Source organism: Pogonomyrmex barbatus, unplaced genomic scaffold (assembly GCF_055798465.1).
Source record: "Pogonomyrmex barbatus isolate J1 unplaced genomic scaffold, ASM5579846v1 scaffold1, whole genome shotgun sequence".
NCBI classification, from domain to species: domain Eukaryota; kingdom Metazoa; phylum Arthropoda; class Insecta; order Hymenoptera; family Formicidae; genus Pogonomyrmex; species Pogonomyrmex barbatus.
Window position 1 is genome coordinate 8,244,054 of NW_028297098.1, and position 21,743 is coordinate 8,265,796.

General features: G+C 34.8%; 1 protein-coding gene across 4 annotated transcripts in view; it reads left to right on the top strand.

The window, feature by feature from the left end:
- LOC105431931 (spondin-1) overlaps positions 1-17,785 on the top strand; it is a 186,299-nt gene extending 168,514 nt beyond the window's left edge. For all 4 annotated transcript variants that reach the window (XM_089082226.1, XM_011646447.2, XM_089082230.1 and 1 more), the window contains exons 6-7: positions 6,044-6,447; positions 7,712-17,785. In XM_089082226.1, the coding sequence (XP_088938352.1) occupies positions 6,044-6,447; positions 7,712-7,920 (613 nt within the window). In that variant the 3' untranslated portion in view covers positions 7,921-17,785. The remainder of the gene's footprint in view (positions 1-6,043; positions 6,448-7,711) is intronic.
- Positions 17,786-21,743: the final 3,958 nt, after the last annotated feature.

Sequence of the window (21,743 nt, forward strand, 5' to 3'; positions counted from 1 at the left end):
CTATTTTCCTGCTCTTCGTCTTAACAGATTAAATCTTACGACCGGATCATCCTGGTCATTTCCTAGTCCGGGACCCGGAGACTGAGGTCGTTTCAGAGTGGAACAACGTGACCACGATATATCTCATTACTGAACAGCCATTGAGCTGATTTCTTTGAGGGATGTAGCCGGAGATTAATTTTGCGAGGAATCTATATTGTCAACATAATAAGTAAAATTATAAAATGTATCTGCTCGTTGAAATTATTCGCTACTATCTCTATATAAAAATGCGTAACTCTGTGAAAAAAATTGCGTAAAACTAATTTTTATTATAAAGATATGATGTATTTTATTGAATTCTATTCATACGTGTCAATACGTGATAAAGGGAGAATAATGATACGGTAGTGTGATAAAGGAAGAATAATGATAATGTCTTTTTACAATTATGCGTGTTCGCACGCAAATCGATTTTGGATATCCCAAAAAATAACGCCGATGTGTAACAGTAACAGCAAATTAGTGGTAAAAGGTAAATCTCGTTCAGCAATATTTCAATTTAGCTAAAAGTTTTTACGCCCGAAGTCACGTATTGTGCGCTCTCTGGCATAATAGTGTATTCTCGTTATTACATTACATTCTTTTCATGAAAATAATTCGCGACTGTTTCGATAAAAATTTCTATTAACGGAATAATACACTCTTTTTTTCTCTTTTGTCATCATCAATATTTTAAGAAATATATCACGAATTGATGCACGGTATCAATGGATATGACTGTACAAATAAACAAATTAATAGTTTGGCAAATTTGTTGATGGCGAGAAAATGAAATAAAATGCTAAATCGAAATAAAAACAACGCTATATTTTTACGTGTGGTCAATTCTAAATGATGACCATTAAAATATACAAATAATATGTAAAATAAAAAGATAAAAGCTTGCTATCATCATCCATATTGTTTTTGAGAAAAAATTTTTTATTGAAATGAAATGTTTATGGTCAATCATTATACATTTTTATATATATTAATGTATAAATGCTAAAAATGTCAAAACGTATTGACATTATACCAAAAAAAATTGCATACATACTAAAATTTAACTAAAAAAAATTGCATACTAAAATTTAACTTATAAACATTGAGCAAAGCGTTGCAAAAAGATTATTTTGCCGTTAAATCTCTGACCGAAGTGACGATTTTCCATCAAAAACCTGTCAAGCTACATTGTGTAAACTTGTTGAAAGCAACATTAAACTCGACGGTCATCGCCGTATGGGTGAAGACTTGTACATGTGTGGAAACACAGAGGTCGAGAGAAGGAAAAACTGATGTATTATGAGGTCGACAACACGGAAAGCTACGTATCGATTCTAAGTCGAAAATCGCCTGTACTTTTCGTATTACTCTTCCCCCACTTTTCTCACAGAAGAAAATAATATTTGAAATCCAAAAATCAATATTATATTATTAGAATGTAGAACGATTGCATTAATAAAATTATTTAATTTGAAAAAATAGTCGGATGAATTAGAAATAAAATTTACCGAACACCATGACTAATATACAATCATCATGTTGAAACGTCGTGAATGCTTTATGAATTTCCACGAATTCAATAATGCTAAAGTCGCGTGTGTATTTTCACGCCATCATAAAGTTAATTATCAAAGAATGATAGTCGCGTACACATCGTGAAAGGCATGCGCGACCACGTAAATCCCTATCGCGCCAACGTGGTAGTACCATTTGTGAACTGGCATACGGCACGTTCCAATGAATTTACTGCGATAAACGAAGAGCGAGTGTAACAAGAAGTAACTATAACGAACGACGTGCCTAGGCGATATCGCCCGTTGCATCCCTTTTGCTTCTCCTCTGCCCTCCTCTTCTCCTCCCGCGTTTACCGACGAGAGTCGGGGGAGAGTCGCAAACACGCGGCAATCGTAATGCACCCGGTAATTTATTTTCCGCCACCGGCAATTTATTTTCACGCGCGCATTTTTCAACGGTGCACGCGAGTTCAAAGAAACTAAAGTAAAATTCGTTCGTCCAAGATGCTCGTTTTATCCAAAAGGTAGCCTGCTTCCGCGTATCTTAATTTATCAGTGTCAATGATGTGTTGAAATATCTACGACGATATTGCTAACAACTCTGTCTCTCTTTCTCGTTAGTGAGATTTCCGACTGTGCGTGCACGTGCTGTGTATGCGTGTATGAGACACGACATTCTTAAACATTTTTTTTTCATATCTCGCATAAGTCCCGTGATAATCCGCGAACGGAATCGTAGAAAACAGTTTGCTGTTTCAAAATGTAAATACTATTACTGTCGTAATGTTGGAAAATCTCCATTATAATTTGAACTCATATCGCGTATATCTCTTGAATATTTCCGGAAATCCAAGCTGCTCTTTTTATTGGATTTGATTGCGCTTTGGATTTTGCCGAGTTATAGAGCGAACGTACGTGCGCAGAAACGTGGATAATTAATTAATAGGGAAATAAATCCTCGAAACGCGAACTGAAAGTGAATTATTTGCGGAAAAACTTGTTGCGAAATATGCAATTCATGTTTCAGGCGCAGTTAAAAAAAATATATCGACGAAAATAACGACTTATAGAATAATGCATATTATCCATATCGCGAACAAATGCATAACGAGAACGAGGTACAATGGAACTAAAATCCGGGACCAACAACGAAGTGCATGCATTAGCGCTTAAAGTCCCGCCCTCCCCTTCCCTCCACCGTCATATGCAAGCGCATTAGTGCGCAATTAATTCACCGGCGTCCATTGTATCGCGTTCTCTCGCGTATTAAGTCTATCGCTTGTAAATTCCAACGAGCAGGACGTTAAAATAAATCACTACGTCGACATCGTTGCGACGGATCGAAATCCTCATAAGAACGTGAACTGCCACGGCAATAGTATTACGTCATTGCATTAGTCATTGTCATTGTCATTGTCATAGTCATTATCATTGTCATTGCCATAGTTATTATCAATAGCGGTATCCGCGATACCTTTCGATATCCGCGTTCGACGTGATACAAGAATATACGCATGTGTAACACGGCGATACTTTTCTTCTGCCACTATGAAATAAAATGATTGTGATTTTGTACGAAATCTAACGATTCGTAATAAATTTCGACATCGTAATAATAACGTGATAATGAGGCACTTTGACCCATTATTCTAGGCCGACTCAAGCGATGATAACGAATACGTTCTTGCCTGCCCAAAGAATGGAAATCGATATAAAATAAGCAGCACGCAATGAGGGGAACTCTCAAACGAGCCGATATACATTACCATTCGAGAAATGAAGATTTATGGAAACTTGCGTTTCTCTTTTTCTTATTTTAGCGTATACAAAAAAATGAATGTGTGTGTGTTTTTTTTCTTTTTAATAGAAATTAGTAGAATTATTATTAATAGAATAAATTTCTACTAATTTTTAAGAACTTTTTGATTAGGGAAGTTCTATTACAATAAAAACTTTTGTTGTGATAAAACTGCAAAAGATGTTCTCTTGTTACAAAGTAAAGTAATAACGCTCGAAGACAATTTCCTGTGCTTCTTCCCACGCCCATGATTCTACTGATTGCAACTATATACTGTTTATCCTACTTCGCCAAACTTCCCATAGCGCGACGCGCGACGTGATCATAATCGACAGGGACAATGTCGTTACACGAACTAGGGAGGGTATAACGAGAATCGAGCCGTATTATCGATTAGATCCAAATATAGTTTGATTTCCCATTCCTGTAAAATTCCACTAGTCGTTCCACGCCCCAAGCGCGACGATCGAGTCAATTGTTGACATTCAAACGCTTTTGGTTTAAATATAACTCGGAAATATTCGTGGTGTTAAAATGATAGGTTTCCCGTTCTCAATCAGGCAGCAAGAGAGCGAATAAAGTTTGCGCATTCGTTTAGGTTTTTCCGTTGACAGCGGTAGACTAATGGTAAGTCAGTTTAATTAAAAAGTTATGGCGACCTATAAGCTCGGTTCTTAGCTTAGCGACGGCCAGCCGCGCAACTCGAAACTTCCTGGAGGAATATTAAAACGTAGGAAAAAGTAAACTTATGCCGGATCTGCATACATGCAAATTATCGAAAATATGATTATGCTAAACGAGCCAGCGCCGGTGTATTTTTAATACCGATGAGACTATCGGTATTACACATGGCTTATAAGACTACGTTCGGGCAGGGCATCATTTACCATGTAACGAAACATTCTTGATAAAGAATTTAGGAAAATGTAGGGAATTACCTTACTTTATCTATTTATTCGCTGGAACTGGACCAATGAAATAATCGTAATCAGAGGATAACTGTGATAATTAGACAATTCCGGTCTCGTAGCTACTCCATGAACTGATACGCACCGATTGCATATGCATTGCCTACAGATTGCAAAGCGTAATTGCTTAATTGGGTCACAAATTACAATTGGAATTTGTGATTATCATACTTAAACAGAATTTTCTAATCGATTGCTCCCGAAATTGCAAATTTTCGTCGCGAATCGCTAGAATAGTAATTAAATCGCAAACATTACGGACCAGCGACGTCAATCCAATCTGCATCGACAGACAACTTTCTGCAATTCTGCAATATATCGAATGAGAATAAATACTTTCGACGAAATCTCGTTGCGCGCGAATACATGACGAGCGAATTTTCCACTGCTAATAGAACTGCGAAAGGAAGAGAGGGAGAAAGAGAGAGAGAGAGAGAGAGAGAGAGAGAGAGAGAGAGAGAGAGAGAACACAGTGAATAAGTTCTCTCTGCGTGAAACGCAAGTTTTGAGACTGCCGTCCGATAACCCTTTGATTCTGCCTCTCTTATGTGTACCGCATACCAACCGTAAATCAATTCTCGAAATTGTTTTCGCGTGCCCACACGCCTCCGTTCAGCTCGCTAAATTTGATTCGATGTGCACGTATTGGCGAGAACTACGAGGAAAGCTCGTGTAGACGATTCATAACGAACAACCGATTTTGTCCCGATAAATGCTACTGAAAATCGAAAAAGCATCGTCTGATTGGACCATTAACTCCAAATTGTACTGGCAAACAAATACATGAATAATGAATTATGGAAAAATCTGCTTAGACCGGTTCGTATAAAGCACAATGTACTGTATTTTCTACAATACTATGATTGTATGTTCTCGAATAAATACAGCAAAGATATTGATCACACATCCGTGATACTCGAATTTATCTGATCGTTTATAATTGGAGTGTAAGTTGCAACAATGCTGCAATATCGCAATATCAACTGAATTAATTCGACGACAAATCTTACTATGTAAGGTCGAGCGACACATTTTTGTTATTTGCAAATTCGCGAATTTTACTGTCTCGGGAATAATTAATTATCAACTTGGCCTCGCGACGTAAGCATTACTCCGGCTTTATACAAGTAATACGTACGTGTTGTTTAGCAAATAGGGTCCGACAAGTTCAACGCGCGCCACTAATACCTGGCCAGTTCCATTTAGTAATTGCTACCTAACACGCTCGTCCAACTTATTACTGTCTAGGCGCTGTCTACACTGTGGCGTTCCGCTGCACCACACCGACCGACTGCATGTATATTCATCGAGTATTGATTGCGCGTATGGACGGGACAGTAATGGAAATTCCATCGATTCGCGTTAAAGCGTTCAATGCGTTTGGTTCGTCAAAACACGCACATCGCGAAACAAGAACAATTATATGCGAATAACATTAACATAACCAATGATATTAATGTTAATAATCGTGATGTACGTCGCGTGAAATTATCGCACATAACGGTACACCTTTAATTGCATAACAGTTAATTGTGGAAGTTTCGAAAATTTCACGAATTTCCAATTCTCCGAATCTCCGAATTTCACGAATTTCCTTTAATTAGATAATTCTCAATTTCCTTTATTCTAATTAACTGATTTATATTCTCTGCTTTTCTGCGAAAATCTGCAAACCTCTTCGAGACTTCCCTCTAAATCTCGTCTCCCTCTTAATTTTACCTGATGTCGTCTGATAATAGATATTGGAGCACGACTGGGAGTGGACAGCAGCAAGTCGTGACGGACATTCCGCGAGACAACAAGGTGGCGATCATCAACAGCATCGCCACGTCATACGCGTCGCAGAGGCCGAGGTACACCGCGACCACGATACCGCGAACATCGAAGGTAGCTGTCGACGGTAAAACGAGATACAGCGAGACAGGAAAGGTCGACTGGCCGTATTACCAGACGTACAGGCAAACAGCGGAGGCGCAAAAGGCGCAGATCTATGAGGACATCCAGAGAAAGATTGCCAACGCGTCGAACGTGTCGAGTACAGGCTACTCATTCGCGAACAACGTCACCAACTCGGCGGATCAGCGCCAACATAGATTCAGAATGAAGCATCACGGATTGACATCCAAAGGCAAAGTTAGAACTCGTAAGTGCAATGGAAATTTTGAAATATCGTTTCACGTTCATTTTATTCACGTCCACAATTGAGCTTTTTTAATATTTAATAGTTAAATTATATAATTATATTATTTGATATATTTTTATCTAAATGTTGTAAAAGCAGTCGATCATCTAAATGTTATGAAACCAATAGATCAAACTAATTAGATAATTCCTGTTCTTGAACCTGTATCATTATATTCTACAATTATATATAATTAATTGTGTTAATACAAGTAATTATATGTATAATTGTATAATTAATACAATATATATATATATATATATATAAAATTAATTGTAGAATATAATGAATGAATGAATGAATGTCACCTAATAAAGGCGGCTTCTCTCTAGTCACATAGCAAAATACAATATACAGCTGACAATATTTTATATACTGTTGTGGCACGATCGAAACCACTAATCCGACGAGCGACCATTACGGACATAATTCGAAATGTTTTTGGAAACCTCCGTGGTCGGAACCTTCGCTTTTGCTATCTAATTGAGCTCTAATTAATCCTTTAAACGGCAGGGTGCAACGAAAGGTCCGGACAAACCCTCGGTGCAGTTTTCCATTGACGGTAGCTAATGCAAGAGCCAAGCGCTCTCAATAGCCATATTTCCCGCGTAAATGATCAAAGCGCGCTTCCGCGCTCTTCCTCTCCCCCTCACACTCTTTTCCGCCTCTCCCGTTTGCGTTGTATGTATCCTCCACCCTGTACTTTCTCGCGTTTGTCCACTGTTCCGGTTTCCGTAATGCAGATTTTTCTTCATATACAAGAGTCTCATATGGATCTGATAATACATCGGTCGAGCTGATATAATAACCCACAGGTTGCAGTAACTGATTTGATTAGTTTTTATTTATCAGACTTACATGTATTAAAATTATAAGTTAATATTTCTGCCCTTGCAAGTTATCAAATTTCGGTTATTCTCTTTAAAAGAATTTGCGGTCGATCTCAATCCAAAGCTTAACGAAACATAATGATTCGTCAAATTTTTAACTGAATTAGAATTAATATCAAATAAATTCTGATTTTTTTTTTAAATATCTCTCTTGAAAATTTATGAGAGAATTTTATTCGAGCAAAATTTAAAGCTAGGAAATTTTCTCGATTTTCCTTTCGGTCACCTATCTCGAAGATCATGGTTATCTACCTCGAGGATTTCTTCGCACGTTCCAAGATTAGACGTGGACTCGCACACTCGCTCGAGCGGAATAATTGCATTCGTGATTCCAGGTGCACCGAGAGATTGCAAGGTCGGTGATTGGGGCCCGTGGAGCGCGTGCAGTCGCAGCTGCGGAGTGGGCGAAACCCAGAGGACGCGGAAAGTCACGATAAAGCCGCGCCGAGGTGGCAAACTGTGTCCGCCGCTAAAGGAAACCAAGTGGTGCGGTAGCGTCAATCCGTGTTCGGAGAGCAAGCTGATCATCGATTACCATTGGTAGTCATCGTCCGTGTCGGTTCCCTTCCACGAACACGTGTACCAAAGTGACTCGCTCACGGACGAAAGATCGTGTAAGTCAAAGAGACAGGCAAGACGAGCGAGAAGCGACTTATGCGAAAAATGCACGCTGGGACGCAAATATAATTAAATATGGGAAATTCGATAAATGGAAAATAATATAGGTTGAAAACAATATCTTTTTATATCTTTTTCAGTAGAGAGATTCATCGCAACGACATGACTGTTGTATTTATGGGACATGTCATGTCATGTTTTAGAAAGAATAGCGATCCGCGTGGTTTGACAATATACATTACAAAATTCATAATTTCATTCAAAATTCATAATTTTATCTAATATTTTAAGATAAAGGAATTAATAACTGTTGCAACAACAACATACACACATTGGTATTTATTCATTGGTATTCATACAATGAAAATATCGTATGCTTCATACAGATGACTAATGATCATGCATGACGTAACTCGATCTCATCGCTATTAAATTCTGTTCGATATAACGAGTGGCCAGTATAACAAGGAAAGGCATAGAGTCATGTAATTGAACAGTATGATATATTTCATTACAATTAGTATTCGCAACCATTGCATATTTTCATGGCAAAGCGGAAAAGCATTATCATATACCGCGGCTTTATTTTATTCTCTTGTATTTATTATCGTTTGATGTACATTCGTCGCGCGATGCGTATATATGTGTGTATATATATATATGTGTGTGTGTGTGTGTGTGTGTGTGTGTGTGTGTGTGTGTGTGTGTGTGTGTGTGTGTACACACATAGGTATGCTCGCTCGACCACACCATTGAAAACACAAAGATTACCAAAGAGAAACTCGAATAGCTGACTCGCGTCGTGTCGCGTTTCCGCGTGCATCACTAAAATGCGTTTGAGGCTCAATTTTCACTTGTCCGAATACACGGCGTTTTAATCTTTTTTTTTTATTTTCAAAATAATTAAACAATCGACACTGTTCGTCGAATTTATGACAAATTACAATAGCGCCATCAAATAGGAAAAAAGTAACATGTGTCTATTTTTCTAATGTTAATGTTAATTGAAAGTTATTGAAAGTTAAGGCGACAGTATGGCTATAAAGAGTCGAGCGCAGCTCTTGTAGCGTATGATTTAATTATGTATTAAGTATTACACGAGATGTAGACGGACCTTTCGGACCTTTGAGCCATCTTCAGTACAAATCCAGTTGACATAAAGCGTAAAATGATAGTAAAAAATTCTTGGTTGTGATTTTTTTAGCAAGAAGACTTGTTAAACATTCTATAGACAGCTGTCCAAAACGCAGTTGTACAACCGGATAGAATTGTTACAAAATGTACAACAAGCTAGAATGGTTGTAAAGATTTTTTAATATAAGAAATAGCCGATGAGAAACAGCAAGGAGTAAAATCAGAATGTAACAAAGAACATAATCATCTTACTTCCGAACCACACAAGTATTTTGCATATATATAATAAAAAATTTGTATAGATAAAATAAAATGGTCAGTGATTAAAATACGTCCAGAAATATAATCATAACAAAGCTTTAAAACTTGATATGTAAGAAATAATAAAATTGAAAAAAGATATAGTTAAAAATACGACCAACAAAGCGATTACATCGTCCAATGTCAAATTGTAAAATGGTAATAATTCCCGGTGATAAAAACAGATGTAATTACAAAATAGATGGCAAAATTGTTTATAAGATGATACATTATGATATATTATTAATTCGATTATTTGTTTATAAGCGTAAAATATGCTCGATCTAACAATTCAGTGTCTGTTTTTAAATTTAAATCGTTCTTTTATCTTTTTATATCTACTAAACGCTACAAACGCGCGCTGCGCGCGCGCTATTTATCTTTTTCAACACAAAAGCAAGAATTAACATAATACTATTATACTACTGTTACACTATACATTTTTATACAACTTTTTGATACACAATTGTCAAAACGATTCTTTGTGAGATCAATACAATGACACCTATTCAAAGTTAGTGCAGCGAGAGAATCAATCGGCATCTTGGAAAAGAGACAATAATAAAGTTCGAGAAATGCGAGTAATCAATGTCATGCCTTTTTTTAGAAAGGATCATTTCTGAAATCAACCATTTGTTATACAAGTTCTTAACATCCAGAATTTTCACATTCTCCCATTTAAATTTATGTTTTGTATGGAAACTGTGTGGTCTGCAATCACAGAATGGGAAGATGTATTCCGAGTAGTATGTCTGCAATGTTCAGAAATCCGAATACTTAATAATCATCCCGTTTGCCTCACATAAAATGCATCGCAATTCTGGCAATTAATCTCGTATACACCATTTCTTTTTTGTGAATTTGATAGGGAGTCTTTATGCACTCTGATGACACCACGAAGTTAATCAATATTATAAAATGTTAATCTAAAGTTCGAATTTTTTAAGATGTTGGCAAATTTGTTAGAAACAATGGTGATGTAGGGTAAACCATGAAAGTTCAGTTTCTCCTATATATTATCAATATTATCACTCGTCGATTTTTTTATATATTAGATTTTTTTAAGCACAAAGATTAACGAACAGATTCATAAAAGAGAATCGTGGGGTGTTGTTTACCAGAGCAGATAAGGGTAACAACGGTTGCGGTCGATAGGGATGCATATATAGAAAAAATTAAGGACATGCTTAGTGATAAGAATATTTACACCATTATTGACAAAGATCCGACTAGGAAAATTGTTGGGGATTTGAACACGCTGCTTTCGAGATGGAAAAAGAAGGAATACATTCCCATGGCGAGATACAGAATAGTATTATAGCGATAGTGTACTGCCGAGGGCTTATGGACCCGAAGATACACAAGTCGGATTGCTCCTATAGAGTCATTGTGTCATCCATTGATACACCTCTTTACCAATTAGCCACTTTTTTGCATGGGATAATCTCCATACCAATGTTCCCACAGCCTGAAGCCATATTCTGAACAGCTACGAGTTAATTAAAAATTTACAGGGAACAAACATTGATTTTTCTTTAATTTCTTTGGACGTTGCTTACCAATGTTCCGATAGAATTAGCGATTCAATGTCTATCGAAAAAGTGGCACTTTATATCAGACTGCAAAATACCGAAGAAAGAAGCGCGGTTTGTCTTGAATTCGACGTTTTTTCCATTTAATAACGTAGTATACAAACAAAACTTCGGGACTCCGATGGTTCTTCTCTCTCACCGATAGTCGCGGACTTAATCATGTAGGAGTTGGAGGATGGGGTTCTTGCGACAATCTCTTTTCCGGTATCAATTTACTATAGATATATTGACGATATTCTCATGGCGAATCCGTTTTCCGCAGTCAACCAAATTGTCAAACATTTTAATGCCTTCCATCAGAGGCTACAGTTCACATTGGAGATAGGCGGACGACAAATAAACTTTTTGGACGTCTCTTTGTCCATGTGAACAATTCAATTGTTTTCGATTAGTATCATAAACCAATCTTTTCAGGTAGATGTTTAAATTTTTTTGTCGCAACATCCCATCTCCCAAAAGAGAGACATTATTATGAACTTAGTTGACAAAGCATTTTTACTTTCACATCCGGAATTTCACGAAAAAAATCTTCAATTTATTGTTAACATGCTACTCGACATAACTACCCGAAGGAATTCATTTTTAACAATATTAAAAAGCGCTTAAAAAATCTAATATATAAGCAAAATCGGAGATCGTCGATAAGTGATAATACTATAATATACAGGAGGATGAACTTTCATGGTTTACCTTATCATACATCCCCATTGTTTCTGATAAATTTGCCAACATCTTAAAAAACTCGAACTTTAGACTAGCATTTTATAATATTAATAAACTTCGTGGTGTCATCAGAGTGCATAAAGACTCCCTATCAAATTCACAAAAAAAATGTCGTATGCGAGATTAATTGCCGGAATTGCGATGCATCTTATGTGGGGCAAACAGAACGATTATTAAGTACTCGGATTTCTGAACATCGCAGACATACTCGAAATACATCTTCCCGTTCTGATTGCAGATCACAGTTTCCATACAAAACATAAATTTGAATGTGAAAATTCTGTTGAGAACTTGTATAACAAACGATATGATACATATAAAAAAACAAAAGGACGATCTAAATTAAAAACAAACATCTTTTGAATTGCTAGATCGAGCCTATTTTACGCTTATAAACAAATAATCGAATTAATAATATATCATACTTCTTATAAACAATTTTGCCATCTCCTATTTTGTAATTACATCTGTTTTTATCATCGGGAATTGTTACCATTTTACAATTTGACATTGGACGATGTAATCGCTTTGTTGGTCGTATTTTTAACTATATCTTTTTTCAATTTTATTATTTCTTACATATCAAGTTTTAAAGCTTTGTTATGATTATATTTCTGGACGTATTTTAATCACTGACCATTTTATTTTATCTATACAAATTTTTTATTATAAATATGCGAAGTACTTGTGTGGTTCGGAAGTAAGATGATTATGTTCTTTGTTACATTCTGATTTTACTCCTTGCTGTTTCTCATCGGCTATTTCTTATATTAAAAAATCTTTACAACCATTCTAGCTTGTTGTACATTTTGTAACAATTCTATCCGGTTGTACAACTGCGTTTTGGACAGCTGTTTATAGGATGTTTAACAAGTCTTCTTGTTAAAAAAACCACAACCAAGAATTTTTTACCATCATTTTACGCTTTATGTTAACTGGATTTGTACTGAGGCTGGCTCAAAGGTCCGAAACTTAAGGTCTACACTTCATGTAATACTTAATACATAATTAAATCATACAAGATCTGTGCTCGGCTCTTTATAACCATACTGCCGCCCTAACTTTCGATTGTTTCATTTAGAGAGTCTTTTAATTTCGTTAATTTCGTTAATTTTTTAATTGCTAATGTTAATGCTTTCCTAATTTTGGAATTATCGAATTTTCGTTAATTTAGTTGTGAATTTAATGACAAATAAGAAAATTATCTAGATATATTAATGCATTTTTGATACATTATTATCATTAAAGTATCATAAACTTTCTTAATTATTATATTATTTAATCTCATCTTATGAAATGTCGCCATTAGAAATTAAATCAATTCTCGACTCGCATCAAAAGGATCTAACGATCGTCGGGACGAAGTAATAACACGACTCGGTCTTTGCACGCGATCGAAAGAAGAAATGAACCTTGGCATAATTGAAAAATTGGCCCGACTTTCCGGAAGAAAAACGTTAGGTGCAATTAAGTTGACAGTTTAATCGCCAGTACAAATGACGAACCGCGTTGATCGGCGAGCTGCACATTCAGGTGCGAGAATTCCTCGGTGAAATTTAACCATCGCGTGCAGCGCCAGAGTCTCGCCGAGATTAAGCCGGTACTTCCGAAACATACTACGTTATTTAAAACCAAGGCTCTTTTTATCGGCTCACTATTTTCTCTAGCAGAACAAAAACAGTCACATACGAGATTTGCGATTGGATTCTTTTAAATAAGGCAAATTATTATTTAATAACAAAGTTAATGCCTAAATATGATCTTGATTGAAAAAAATTTCTTTTCTTTTTATATCTACGCTCATTACTTAGTTAGTATATTTCTGAAATTTCACGATTAGAATTATGAAACGTCGTGCAGTGATAAAAAAAAATTTTAATATTTTATATAAGGTTGATATCTGATTAGGACATATCAAACAAACGTCAGGGCAATTTTCAACACGAGATCTGCTCTCACATAAAATTCCAGACAAGTGCGCGTGGGGGTGTTTTTCGCAAAGCGTCTTCTCGCTCGACGATAACGTCGATAAAAGAACATATAAAGAAGGAACTTATAGATTAAGTTCCGCAAATGTTTTTTTCTCCATCGTCACCGAGAATACTGCATCTCTCTCTCTCTCTCTCTCTCTCTCTCTCTCTCTCTCTCTCTCTCTCTCTCTCTCTCTCTCTCTCTCTCTCTCTCTCTCTCTCTCTCTCTCTCTCTCTCTCTCTCTCTCTCTCTCTCTCTCTCTCTCTCTCTCTCTCTCTCTCTCTCTCTCTCTCTCTCTCTCTCTCTCTCTCTCCCCCCTCTCTCTCTCCTCTCTCTCTTTCTCCCCCTTTCTCTTTCTCATTCGTGGCGTGGTAGGGAAATTTTTACAAAGATATCATCAGGTACGTTTTAGGTGAGTGTATTATATCTTAGGCGTAAATTTAACGATAATAATTAATAACTAATCGTTAATTATTAGGCCCATATTAATCGCGTTAGCGACGCGGAGCTCGGCGTTGTTGCTCGGCATGTTGAAAAATGCGAAGTTTAAGTTGTAAGAATGAACAAAGAGTAATTCCGCTCTAGTAGATGGATCTAAAATTGCAACGCTGAATTCCGTATGCGACATATATTGACGCACGGCTTGTCCTTCATATCTAGCATTCACAGCTGCTATTCTCGTCGAATGTTCAGCGCTAAACACGATTGATCGATTGTGAAATTTGATATGATCAATTAAATTAAATGTTAAAAATAGTCGTAATATGTCTAATAAAAAGAATGATAATATAACGAACATTTAGTCTATGTGAATAGTACAATCGTATTTAACGCTAAATATGCGACGAGCATAAAGGCCTGCATAGCTAAAATATTTATTAAGTGTTCAAATTAATTTGGTGCCTTTTTTACAAAATTCAAAGTTTATTTACATAAAATCAAATATAAATATAATATTCGAAATAATCTTTATTATTTTCTATCTAATTTTGCTTCATCATTGGGCAATTGACCTTCGCAAAAAAAACTTAGCGGTTTTGAACCATTAAATATTCAAGACTTTTCGAATTACTTCCATCTTGAAATGTGTATCAATCAGAAGTAATGTTGTGATCGGAAGGTGATAATTCAACAGGATTAGCTTTGGTATGTAAGCCGCACAAGGAGAAATTTCGCAATCCGAAACACAAATGATGTTTTTTGTCCCCTTTGCAACATGTGGCCGAACTGCAAAATGACTTATCTAGCTCCCTAGACCAATATATGATTTTTTTTGCTCCAATGCTCAAATAAATGAGTTGATGTTGGTAATGCTCTGCAATAACAATCTGCCAGGACCCAGTAGTTCATAGTACACACATACTTGTTTCTATCTTATTAGAAATACAACAAAATCTTCTTGACGTAAATATTGAACTTTGAAGTCGAGGTTGAAAGTTCGCTGGAAATTATTCACGATTTTTTACGTTTAGGATTATCAATACAAAATATTCACTTTTCATCTCCAATAATAATTTTGTACAAAAAAATCATTTTTTTTAATTGAATCACCAAGGAATCACCAATCACATATGGCCATGTCGAACTTTCGCTTTTTACTTTCTAGGGTTCATAAATGCAAAATTGATTTATTTTCCTTCTAAATCTTTTTCAACTAATGTAAGCGTATAAATATACATTAATATGTAACTCCACGTTGTAAAATTTTTGATATTATTTTTATGGATTTTATGAGGCACATTTTATAAGTCACAACACTTTCACTCAAAGCAGAACAATCATTTCCATGACTTTATATTCTTAATATTCATTTTTAATTGAAATGCAAAAAGAATCCAGTCTCAAATGCTGCTTTTCATATTCGCTATTATTTTGTGAAGGTATTTTGTCCGCTTTGCCGAGGATTATCATATTTTGAAAATGTAGAGACCTACATTTGCAAGGGTGGAAAAATATTAAATTTTATAATAGTTATAAGGCACCGAATTGTAAAGGTACTAAATTAATTTGCACATCTCATATTATAACTCTGTACAACTTTTTATTCGAATTAAAATATTTATTTCAACAGGGAAATGGATTGTGTCTATTGTTGTGTGCGCTGTTGTAATTAAAGAAATATTGTGTAAATTTTTGAAATCAATTTCGAGCGTGATGTAACAGTAATGATTTCCCTGCTGCGTTTTGGCTCTCGTAAAACGCGAAATAAGCACGCTGTGTGAAAAAGAATGGTATGGGTGGAAAATGCAGCGTACTGTGCAAACTCATATACCACCGCATATAATATCTACATTTGTTCATCCCTGTAAACAGATATGAAAGGCCAACCTTCGCGATAGTAATGAACAAACATGGGGAAAGCTCGATTAAGCATAAAAATTTTTTAATGCAAATTGACATATGTCATAACATAATAGCTTCCGTAATTAGCTTACATTTCAAAAATCCTATTACCGTACGTTAAATAAAAATTAAATAAAAATACGAGAAATCCGCACATCTTGGACAATACTCATATAGAGTAAGATGGTATATCGTTTTTATACAAATACAGTTTCTGCTCGTGCTAAGATCTTTTTTAAATTTTGAAGCTGTTAAAGCCTTTCGTGCGAAATTTAATCTCTAAATGATAAAAATAGCTAGAAAGTATTCGCACGATTGGAAAAAATAGCCGGACAAAACTGGGTACAAAAACGAGATCACTACCCCCGAAATTTTCTCGAAAAAGAGAATCGACCTTGTGAGAAAAAGTCTCTTATTAAAATTACGATCAATAGTTCCGGCATGCATTTTACATGCGAAATATATCGAAATATATTCAGCTATCTCTCAAGCGCGAATACAAGATATAGAAAAATCTCACGCGATAGGGTAACCCTAATTACAATAGTACCTATGGTGTTCTCGTATTACGTTAAAATTTGACTGTTCGCGATAATTAGCGGCTGATCTTCGTCAAAGAGAAATCTCTCGAAAGCCATTGTTGGCGGCGAAAGTCGAGATAAAATATCGAGTCGGGTTAATCCTCGCAACCGGAAATCTAGTCGGCATATTGTAGAATCTGTCATGGAACACTATCGTACGGCGATAAGAGAGCCGCTTTTCATTTCTCGATAAATATATAAATATATATAAAGCACACACACACACACACACACACACACACACACACACACACACACACACTATATATATATATATATATATATATATATATATAAAACATACGTACACACATATACATAAATATATATGTATAGAAAGGAGGACCGAGCCGTTGCCGTCTCGCAGTTAGATGCATTAAGGATAAACGTTTTGTAAACTGAACGAGAACGCTTTCGTGACACGAGAGCTTCTGTGACATGGAAAGAGGAGAGGAATGGATATGCTTAAAATAACCATGCAAATAATTTCATTATTGTTGAATAAAAGCATCTGAGTTTGATGCGCTTGATTCATGATGCAACTGAATCAGAGTTTATTTTCACCAGAAGTAATGCTATTATAGTTCCTGAGATCTTTTCTTTGTTCTAGTTTAGTAATATTTTATTGTAAAGTTTTGCTCTTTTCTTATAATCTAAAATATCACAAATATTTATGTATATCTAATTATGATTGCTCCAATTTTTATGTATAAAATCTATGCGCAACTGTTTTTTTTTTTGTTATTAAAGAAGAACAAAGAACAATTGCTGTACATTTCCTACAGCTTTGATTTTTCATAAAATTTATTCGACGTGGTATGCAAATATATATTTTCAGCCTTTCCTCTTTCGCGCGTTACTAGTGTTACGTGACAATGACAAATCAATGACAGATCAATGGAGGAGTGCCACGATGATGATTCTGTACAAGTCACTGTGCATTCTAGCCCTGTAAGGATAGCCTATAGGATTTTAGTGATTAAGCCAAAGCATATGTAGCGATGTATAACACATAAGTTTATATTACATAATAAAATGTGTCGAGAAAATAAGCGGGTTCCCTTCTCGATCTTCGAATATATAATATTTTTCACTTGCGACGTATGAATGGTATTCGTATATAATAAAGTAGTAATTATTTCAGGAATCGTGTAATCCTCTCTCTTTGTTATCCATTTTTTAATCTTCTTACGAACATCATTATATGCAAATCCCTTTTCCAAAAATAAAAATTTTTATATAACAATCTCATTAATTTTTAAAAAATAGGATAATCAGTTTAAAAAAAAAATCGTAAATAATTACTAAAAAATCATTTGTTTTTTCTTTAAGAAATATGTTGGTCGCCAAAAATACTACATCTTATATCAATACTTTTATTTAATATATTTTTAATTGTGATAAATTATGATTTTAAAATTAGTTGCAAAAATTGAAATTATATGTCATATATATATCACACATGACAACAAAATATTAAAAGAAATGTTTTAAATTAAATATTAAAAAACATATCTTTTATTTCTTCAGTTCATAACGTTAAAGAGTATTTACAACAATCTTCAAGATGTTATAATTATGATAGTAACAGCCATTATTGTTATATTACTTAGCTGATAGAAGGAGGTTGACGGGATGAAAGCCACTGCTACAAGTATGCAATTACATTGTCGTAAGTATGTAAGTACGCCGGAAGTAAGCAATTTCGAGTCAAATTATGGAGTCGAACGAGTTCTATCTTTCGTCTAATATTTTCCACTCTCGGTCCCATCTCAGTACCGCATCGCTGCCACGATAAAACCGTCAGTAATGGTTCGCAAATTCACGCTTCAAAGAAATCGTTATGAAGATGGCATTTTCCTCTTTTCTCTCCTCCTCTGCATAACAATTATTTAACTGTGCTACTGAGAAATTGAATTACTATTTTCTTGAAAAATTTCATGTATAATATACGAGTACATATGTATATGACTTTGCTTTCAAATGGAAAATTACAATGATTAATTTGTAATATCAATGCAAAATTTTCCAACAAACATCTTTTTATATTATTTCGAATTTATCATGATTAAAATCAAATTTCTTTCAAACGTATCAAAGTCGTATATAAAATAATATTATATCTACGCGATAGAAAATCATACCAATCGAAAATAAGATAGACGGGCTTCCTAGCGTATTCGAAATAACAAATGCAAAAGTGGCGATATTGTTAAGCTTTTGTCGAAATCCATTTTTCACACAAGTAGCTCTTCTTGCTTGCGATGGTGACTGGGCGGCATCATTCGAAAGCACATGCGATGCAGTTCTATTTATCTTTCACTGTTCTCGAGATCCTACTCACGAACTTGTTTCTCCTTGCTCCTTCACATTTCATTTCGTCCTATTCCGACGAATCCAACGAGTAGCGATAAACCCTGAAGAGAGGCAAGGTAAGTGGGTGGACAGGGTAGATAGGTACATAGGTCACATTCAATCCTGACTGCGTACTCGACTCTTCTCTTTATTTTCTAGAATTTAATTTTCTCTTTTCTTTTCTACCGTGTGTACTTTATTATACTGCATATTCTGCAAAAGTCCAAATTACCGAGCAGTAATCTCTTTTTTGTTCTTTTCTCTTTCTCTGTCTTTCCTTGGCCGTTTGTCGGTCTCTTGTCAGCCGTGTGAAGTGGACGCTTGGGATAATATTTGTCGAAAGAAAACACCGGAACGAAGATACTAAGAATGCGTCGCGCGCAGGCTTCTCTTAGGCCGATTGCACTCGCTGTTGTTTCTTTTTCTAATGTATGATTATGAGGCTCGACGATGTTTGTCGCAAATACCCAGATGAAATATTTCCCATATATTACGAATGCTCAAGCCTTAGGCATTAAACAGGCATTAAAATTACATCAACAAAGCTTTCAATAAAATTTTAAAAAGATTGAATAATATTAATTTATTTTTATTTCTCGAAAATATTTATTTTAGAATAAAACTGAATACAAATAAATGTTGATATGGCATATATAAGAGAAATCAAACAATACAACAAAAATAGTTAGACTAATTAATATGCAATCAATTTAAAGATAAAAATATCCAATCAGAATAATAATACGTAGCTTTTTAAGTTTCTTATCGACTGGACGGTCTTCAAGAAACTGCAGGCGGCACTAATAATCGTTCCAGTGGGACGATTCCATCCGTTCGTTGTTATCACGCAACATTACCCCAAGATAAAGCGTTCGACATAGCGATGGCAATGGCGCTGCTGCAAAATTGCTCAGAAAAGGTCGTGGAAATGTAACAATCCAAAGTCAGATAATAATACAATTTTCTTTTAACATCGAATCGTACTAATTTTATGTAACACCTTGTCGATAATTTTATCAAAGTTGTATCTATTGTATCACAAGTATATCTCAATATCTAATATTAAATTAAGATAGCTGTAATAAAAATTTTTCTAAAATGTTTTACACGAGAAACCGTTGAGAATTATTTCGATATGATTTCCAATGTTTCATTCCAATTGCCCATTCTTTTTAAAAATTTTACCAACTATAATCCTTCCCTCGGGGAACGATATTGAACTTTAGCTCTTGGGTAATCGAAGCCAGCTTTGGTTGTTATCGCACAGCATTACCTCGAAATAAAGAACGATACGAGGGAAGAGAGGACAGTTGGCACGAAAGCTAAGGTGAGTACAATACCTAAAAGGCGTGATCTCGTAGTCGTCCTCCACAGATAAGGATTAGGTAGGACTAGACCACCATTCAGTATCGCGACGCTCATAAAGCTGACAATACATAATGCTGCTACACAAATGAGAATCAATGAACGTACATACAAAATCACGCATCGCATATACCAAACATATCCCTGCTATTGCGGGATGCCATAGACGACACATAATGATGTTCCAAAGCCATATGCAAACCGATAAGACCGACTCGTCGGGTGATTGGAACTCGCTTTACCTCCCTTAGGAATCGATCTTATGTTTGCTTCAAAGTGTTAATACATAATAAACGTTTGTCGGCAAACTTTGCATTAACAGAATTGTTCGCAAATTTCATTTGTTTTTATGTCGATGAAATAATCAAATATTGATTCTACATACTTACATGTGCATACGTGATATTGGGATATTTGTTCTTTGATTTCCAAATTGCAGCTTAATTCTAAATTAGGAACAGCGACAGATTTACAATTAGGCATATTCATGCACTGTTCTCTAATTTGCGACTTATGCATAATTCAGCTTTTAAAAGACAGCATTGCAAACTAATGAAATCGATTTGTTGTAACTTGCTTGAGGCTCCTGTTAAAGCATTGAAAATTGTGTATTTAATCAATTCATTAGCATGTTAATTTGCCAAAAATAATGCAATTTGTATGATCAAATGAAGAGAGTTGTTAGTATAAAATAGTCACACTTATCATATTAAAACATACTCAGACAAAATAATTGTCAAAATATAACTTACATTAATTTATTTATTAAATATAATATCTTATTCAGATATTCGCGCGATATTGAATTTAATAAATAAAATTAAAAGTCTGATTATATCGCTAACAAGTTAAACGTCCCATTAAAAACACAACTGTTACTTTTAAAAATATTACAATATAAAGCTAACATATCTCTTAATAAACACGAGTCAATGATTACGAGCATTTGTTACCATTTTATAATATGCACTAATTTGCGAGAAAATTTGTGTTTCATTTGTATTTTATTAAAAAAATTTCACTGTCTTACAGTAGGTTAGTTTTATATATATATATATATATATATATATATATATATATATATATATAAAATGCTTCAAGCAATAAAAATACAGAACTAAAAGACACTTGTTATGATTTTTAAAATAGTGAATCTTAAAATTTTTAAGAGAGCTAAATTATAAATAATACGAACTCATTTAATCTGCTAAATGTAATACTTCTTATATGTATACATAAATTGTAACCAAAAATGTGGTAATTAGATATATATATATATATATATATATATATATATATATATATATATATATAGATGAAACAAAATGAGAAATAATCTTTCGTATTATTCTCAGCAACAACATAACAAGATACAACGATCATAT